We start from the raw sequence: 7,359 nt of genomic DNA on the forward strand, positions 1-7,359 counted from the left end.
GAAAATAACTATTCATTTTATGCCAAGGTAATTATTTCTACCTCCTTTTTTAGTTCTTAGAGGTACTTTAAAATTTGCCACTGCAGAGGTAAAATTTGAAGAATCTTCACCAAATATTTTACTGATATAATTTAGGCAATACCTAAATGTACCAAAGTGTTTAAAGAGATGGTTTTCTTAACAGATTTTTAGAATGTTTCCTGTATAACTGTGGCTAATTATGAATCATAGATTTCATCTGAAAATACATGCAATTTTCTTTTAGGTATTTAAGAAAGCACAGAAGGGAAGTTTCTAATATACTGAAGGATTTAAAGCTACAAGTTAATACAAAAACTACAAGGCTTAACATCAATGCAGGAAATATCTGGAATAGTGCTTTAAAAGGCTTTAGACAGCGCAACTTCAGTCCTACAAACACCATTGAAATAAAGTTCACAAACTGCAAAAATAGATCAAAGACAGATACTCCTGCTGCATCAAAACACCGTTTCTTCCAATTATTACTGCTTCACCTTCAGAATTCATCATTGTTTGAGGGCTCTTCTGCGAAGAACTTGTCCCTTGATTTTCAAGGTAATTAAATGTTTTGTTCAAAAATACATTAAGAACTGTGTAACTTGAAGGGTTTTTAATTGTCAGTTGACAATTATAGTCCTGATGGATAGAAATTGGTTTTTTTGAAATTTTTTGCTTTTCAATTCTAAAGGGGGGGTGGGCTGTGGATTTGTAATAACAAAAAATTTGGTTTAGTTGGAACATTATCTCTGATAGCATGCTACCTAAAGACCCAAAGTTAGCTTCTTTGAGTTGTTATGCTTCAAACTTAAATGTGCATTGGGCACAAACTGGAAGATGAAGTTACATCTCCTCCCAAACCTTGATAGTGGCTGAAGAGTTGGAGTGTAAGAATATGGTACTCCTATGTAAAAAAAAAAAAAAAAAAAAAACCAAACACAACACACTCATTTGTTGCATCTCCTAAAGTACAAAGGAACTGCATTATGAGATTTTTCTAGAAAAAAAATTGAGGCTCTCAAATTATTTTTATGTGTATATAGTAAATATATTTTTTTATTTGCAGCTGTAAAAGAGAATCTTTATTTTGAAGCTGGTAAAATGATTGCAGTTTCTCTCGTTCATGGTGGCCCATCTCCTGGTTTCTTTTCCAAAACACTGTTCAACTGTCTTGTTTATGGTCCAGAGAATGTGAAGCCAGCTTTAGAAGATGTTGCTGATGTTGATGTAGCACAAACAATAAAAATGGTAAATAAAACTCAAGTTATTGGCAAATTCTTGTTCCAAGACTATATTTGGAGATAAAGAATGACTTATTGAATATAATTTTATAAAAATAAGCTTTTTAATTTGAACTATATATACACACGCATGTAGTAAACGAATTCCTAACTTTTATCTTCTGATACAGATAAAATATGCAAATAGTCTGTCCAGCCTACAGTCTACAATACATGACTATTATGAATTCCTTGCTGCTGCTGGATGTTTAAGACCTGTAACAGCTTTGTGTGACAAGCATATGCTGGTGAATGACATACTGATCCATCACGTAATCAAGAGAATTATTTCACCTTTAGAAAGGTTTGTTTTGTTTGAGTTTTCAAACTTCCTGGATTTTTTTTCCTCACTGAAATACTATTATGTTCTAAAACTAACTTTCATATGCTCTTGCTTACTCTTCTTTTAAACCAATTAAATGTACTGTAATTTTCCGTGGATTAAGTAGCAACGGTTAAATAGTTAAACTGAAAGACTGAAACTGTTTCTCCACATATCCAATCTGTTCCACTTCTCCTTGATCACATTCCTTTTTCAATCTTATGAAAAGGGCAGATTCACAGTTGTAAACTACAAAATTTCTCTAGCTTGTGTTCATTTTTAATTCAGAATTGCTCAAATTTAGGATCTTTAAACTTTAGAAGTGTTAGACATACATTTAGAATTTAAATTAGTTTTCCAGAGTTCTAATGAGGGAGTTTGTGTGTGCCATTAGGAGGGCAATAGTGTGCACAAGTGTAAGTTGGCCAACTTAGCATTTAAGCATTGCGTTGGTGTTTCCATGAGGTAGTGATGACTTCAAATAGCTAGGAAAGTTGCAGCCGTTGACTATTTTTTTGACTGGTCTCTGACTCTACTTCCAATTTGCATTCTTCATCTGCTCAGTAAAAGGGCATTGGATGCTAATTTTTCCAACAAGTATAGTTGGATTTATACTTAACACATTTATGGTGTTATCTTTGACAAATTTGCATCAACTGAACTCCCTGAGCTATGAAAACTAATTTTGAATGTGAGGATTTTTTTGACAAAGTTTAGAGTAATTAGCCTGTCATTCAAGGCCCTCTGTAGCATATTTGCCCAATCTAGGTCATATTTTGAAACTAGTCAGCTAAAAAATGAAAGGTAATAAGTAGCCTGGTTTTTTTTATGGGAAATTGTGGGTTTGTGCATTTTTGGAGATGGGCTTAAAATGTGCAAAAGTGAGTAGAGCAGGAATTTGCTTGTCAGTATCAAGGACTGAGACTAAGTAGTCACTTTAGCTGTTAATGTTCTACACCACTCAGTGTACACTTTCAACATACTTATTCTGAATTTTACTGATTCAGCCTATCGATATCTAAGAAATGATCAGTAAACAACTTAAGTAAAATTTTAATTCTGATTTAACATGGCAGTTAAATTGTAAAGGCAGTTGCTGGAAATGTTCTTATACAATACACAATAACTAGTGAGACTTTTTCAACCTGCAGAGCTGTTTTAAAAAAAAAAAATAATTCATTAAATCACAGAATCAGATTGGTGTGTAGGTTGGAAGGGACTTCTGGAAGTCATCTTGTCCACCACCCCTTGCTCAAGCCGGCCACCTAGAATCAGTTGCCCAAAACCATGTCCAGATGAGTTTTGACTATCTCCATGGATGGAAACCTCTCTGGGCAACCTCTGCCAGTGCTCAGTCACCCTCACATTAAAAAAAGTGGTTCCTGATGTTCAGACGAAACCTCCTGTGTTTCAGTTTGTCCCCATTGCCTCTGGTCTTGCCACTGGGCACCACTGAAAAGAGCCTGGCTCTGATTTCTTTGCATACTTCTTTCAGGTATTTCTACACATTGAAATTCCACCTGAGCCTTCTCTTCTCCAGGCTGAACAGTCCTGGCTCTCTCAGCCTTTCCTCCTAGGGTTATGCTCCAGTCCCTTAATCATCCTAGTGGCCCTCTCCTGGGCTCTCTCCAGTATGTCCATCTCTCTCTTGTACTGGGGAGCCCAGAACCGGACACAGCACCCCAAGTATAACTTTACCACTGCTGAGCAGAGGGAAAGGATCACCTTCCTTGACCCGCACTTCCTAATGCAGCCCAGGTTACTGTTATCTGTGTTTGCCACAGGGAGAAGTAATAGCATGTAAACACATGCAGACTGCAGAAGCCAAGCAAAGGCTATCTTTTAAGAAACTTCATTTTGCCTAGGGACAAGGAATTTAAACTATTTTCTAAAGGGATATTTGTAAGAAAGGAATTCGGTATGTTCTTACATAAGAATTAAAAGTAAGCCATGCTCATATGGTCAAATACCTGGAAATAAAGTTAATTTCTGCATATCACTGGTATTTCTTTCATCTGCCCAAAAAGCTCCACAGAAACACTTAGATTGTTAAAATGAGAAATGTATTTTCCAAGATAAAATGGGACTACTATGTATATGTTATTGACAAGACTTGCAGATGGGGAAATTTAATTATTATGTCCAGTCTAACAGCTTTATAAAATGCAGAGTACAATTAGTTACCTACAGGCTTTCTGATGCATGCTTCACTTTTTTTGTTGGTTTTTTTTTTTGTTCCCCCTCCCCCCTTCTAGTTTTAGGCAAGGTTTGAAAACCCTTGGTGTGCTAGAGAAAATGCAAATGCATCCAGATGTGTTCTCTAGCATATTGTGCTACAAACCTGAAAGACTTTCAGCAGAAATTATTTGTGATCTCTTTACAATCCATTCCTCATCAGATGTGAATAAAGTTAAAGGCGCTGATTTTTGGATGGCTTATTTGCAAGATGTGGAAAGTAAGTAATTTTTTTTTTTTCTTTTCTCCCTTCTTCAGGATATTTAGCTGCTGGTATACATACAGGGTTTGGTTTTTAGAATTCAGTGGGGTAAATAAATGAACATTTTGAGGTCACTGTCAGTCCTAATTGTTCCTTCTTCCCCCTCTTCCTTACTAATCATAATTTCTGAAACTGTTGCCCAATCCTAATCAAACTTGAGAGGGATAAATATAGAAAAGATTGGTACTAGAACTCCTGCGAGTTCTTTTAAAAAAAAAAAAAAAAAACCAAAACAAAACAAACACCAACCTGAGTGGTACAGAAAAATCCTTTAATCCCCTCTCTTGAGCTTTGCTGTGAATTTATTCTTATTAGATAGTCTGTGTCTCAAAAAAAATAGAAACCAGTGGTCTCTTCTTGCAGAAGAGGTTTTTTTTCCTATTTACTTATGATTTTTCAGAACTAGCCCAATTGGGTTTTTCTTGCTAAAATTTTTCTTATGTGGCCATATAACTGCAAATTCATTGAGCATATTGATCTGGGCTTTCCTGATGTCAGAGGTTTTTTTCCTCTAACACTTAACATGTGGGATAATGATTTAAGGGTAATAGGCAATAAATGATACAACCTAATATATTTTTTTTTTTTAGGTGGTGAGTCTGTGGTGACATTGGAGGATATTCTGCTCTTCGTAACAGGCTCTTTTTCTATACCCCCCATTGGTTTTGATCCTGAACCTACTATTAAATTTTTGCATATAAGGTATCCCATTGGAAACAGACTCATTAATTGCTTAGAGCTCCCTATAACAAACACATATGAGCAGTTTAAAGATAAAATGGAGTTCACAATCAGAAACACACTAAGCGTTGAAAGAGAATAAATATTTTTGCTACTAAACTGGATGTTGGAAACCAATTTTCTGCAGGAACGTCTGCTTGCAAATCGCTACTGTATTTTTGGACAGCATGTTCTTGGCCTTTTCCCACTTTTCCCCCAAAGATATGCTAAAAGTAGTAATCTTGTAAGATAGAAGATGGTTTTCTAATGAAAGTACACTCTATCTGTTGAATCATCTTCCTGTTTGAAGTTGGCTTTAAGAGACAGCAATCTCTTGCAGAAGTGGTTTAAATGTCTACTTTTGCTTTAGACAAGTATGAAATGTTACCAAACTCTGTAACATTCTAGCTATATCCCACAGGTAAGTATGTTGATTGTATTACATACTTCAGTAACTTATTTATCAGAGTGAAATCAGGTACATCTTGAAGATAACTGCTCTAGAGCTTTGTCTCAAGTAAAACTGTGATGAAGTTCTTTAGTTGTTCCATGTATATTTTTTCAGTAATTGTTTTTATATTGATTGTTCATTTATGTTTTGATTCATACAAACCTATGAAAGTTAAGAAACCTGGAGTTTTAAGGTCATTGTGGTTAGTGCATTAAAATAGAATTAAGGCCTGGAGAAAACCTAGGCAAAATGATAAGGCACAAGAACAAAATCTAGTTGAATTTGAGTTTCTGTTGTTAAACAAAATCTTTGACATTTGCGTGCATTTCTGCATTCTACTGTTATACATTAGTTTTTAATTATACATATAGCCAAAACAGTAAAAACGCAGTAAATCTTTAATATGCAACAATATGTGGTCTTTCAAAATGAAGTATAAGAGTTAGACTTTGTGTTGTTGAGTATGAAAGTGTAAGAAATTGTTGCTCATTAGAATGTGTTACTTCATCTTCTGTGGAAGTCAGTATTTTCGTAGGAATATGCACTAAAACTATTTCTTAAACTAAAGGCAGTCTACCATCACGCTTGTTAATGCCTGACACTTTTCTAGCTTGTAGTCTAAACTCTTCCTGTATAAATACCATTAAGCCATAAAAGATAAGTAGTGAAATTCCTACACAGTAACACTTTAATGTTACTAATACTAAAACTACGAAACAAAAGGACATTTAAGTACAGTTTTTTTAAAGGTATGCAGATCTCTCTCTCTTGAAACTAGTATTTTTCCTCCCTGTCAGTTTGACCACCTATACTATGTCTCAAACGTAGGTTGTGCTATAAATTTATACAGATAGATATATATGGGAGAGGTGCTAATCTTTTTATACAGACCTACTTCCATCACTGGGTAAAAAAAGTGTGCATGCCACTGTTTTTTAGATTTTTTTTTTATCTTTTTTTTTTTTGCAAGGCTTAAGTCAGGCAGGCATTTCTCACCACTTTCAAATAGCTGAAACAATCTAACCTCATCAAAATCCTGTCATTAGAAATGTAAGAACATTTGAAATTAAACCACAGCTAGTGGTGTTTTTCTTGTTCTGAGCCAAAAGCATATTAAAGTCCCCTTTAATATAAATGTATGAGCTCTTGGAGAATGTCATTTGACTTGTTTGTATACTAAGCATTTTCTCATTCTCTTATTTTTTTTTCTCCAATAATACTCTAAGTTTGTCATCTTTGCATAGTTTTTGAATGTCATACTGCCAATAACTTCTTTATATTCTTTACTGTCAGAATGGTCTGTTACCATTATAAGGAAGGTAGTTTGTTGCAAATTTATTTGTATAATAAGGCTTCGTGTTGTATGCTCATATTTTTAAAATATAGCAATGAGTCTCCTGCAGATAGATTATTATACTTTAAAAATTCGTGGTGTTCTCAGCACAGTATTTCTTTTTCTTGCCTGGTTAGAGATAAATGTCTTCTGCAATATTGTTATTTTTCTGTATGGGTAGTACAGAACTTACAGAAGTAGCAAGCAGAGTGTGGATAATTTTAAAAGACAATTCTTGGACTTTTGGTACCTGCAGTGGCAAGGGAAATGGTTTAAAACTTGGAACTAAATAAACTGCATTTTAAAACTTTCAATGGAGAAAGAAATAATAAGGTAATGTGAATATAAGGCTTCAAAAGTATCTGAGATAAAAATAGGGTTCACACCTTTTACTGCTTATTAGTTTTGAATTCTAAAGGTAGAACTAACCTATTTGTCAGCTGTAAGAAATGTTAACTTTAAAACTATCTGCTGTACAATGCTATATCAAAACATGGAATTTGTAAAAACCTCTAGTCTTAATATTGCTTGAAAAGATTTTTCTTGCACAGAACTTGTTCCTGTTTTCTAAAACTGATGTGTACACATTCAGGACAAGTTGTCTTTCCTTTCTTGTAAGTTTGATCAGCTCTATCTAGATGTTGTAATATAATCCTTGATATTTTCAAGTTGTACTCCTAAATGCTACTATGGAGAGGAACTTCCTCTCTTCTGCTCATTTTCAGCATTTATTTATAC

General features: G+C 34.3%; 1 protein-coding gene across 1 annotated transcript; it reads left to right on the top strand.

The window, feature by feature from the left end:
- Window positions 1-200: 200 nt before the first annotated feature.
- On the top strand, window positions 201-4,958 carry LOC104155197 (G2/M phase-specific E3 ubiquitin-protein ligase-like). The gene is made up of 5 exons (XM_009702024.1): window positions 201-576; window positions 1,085-1,266; window positions 1,430-1,602; window positions 3,876-4,075; window positions 4,708-4,958. The coding sequence occupies exons 1-5, from the start codon at window positions 249-251 to the stop codon at window positions 4,938-4,940; spliced, it is 1,116 nt and encodes a 371-aa protein (XP_009700326.1). The 5' UTR covers window positions 201-248; the 3' UTR covers window positions 4,941-4,958.
- Window positions 4,959-7,359: the final 2,401 nt, after the last annotated feature.

Source organism: Cariama cristata, unplaced genomic scaffold (genome assembly GCF_000690535.1).
Source record: "Cariama cristata isolate BGI_N322 unplaced genomic scaffold, ASM69053v1 scaffold12756, whole genome shotgun sequence".
NCBI lineage: Eukaryota > Metazoa > Chordata > Aves > Cariamiformes > Cariamidae > Cariama > Cariama cristata.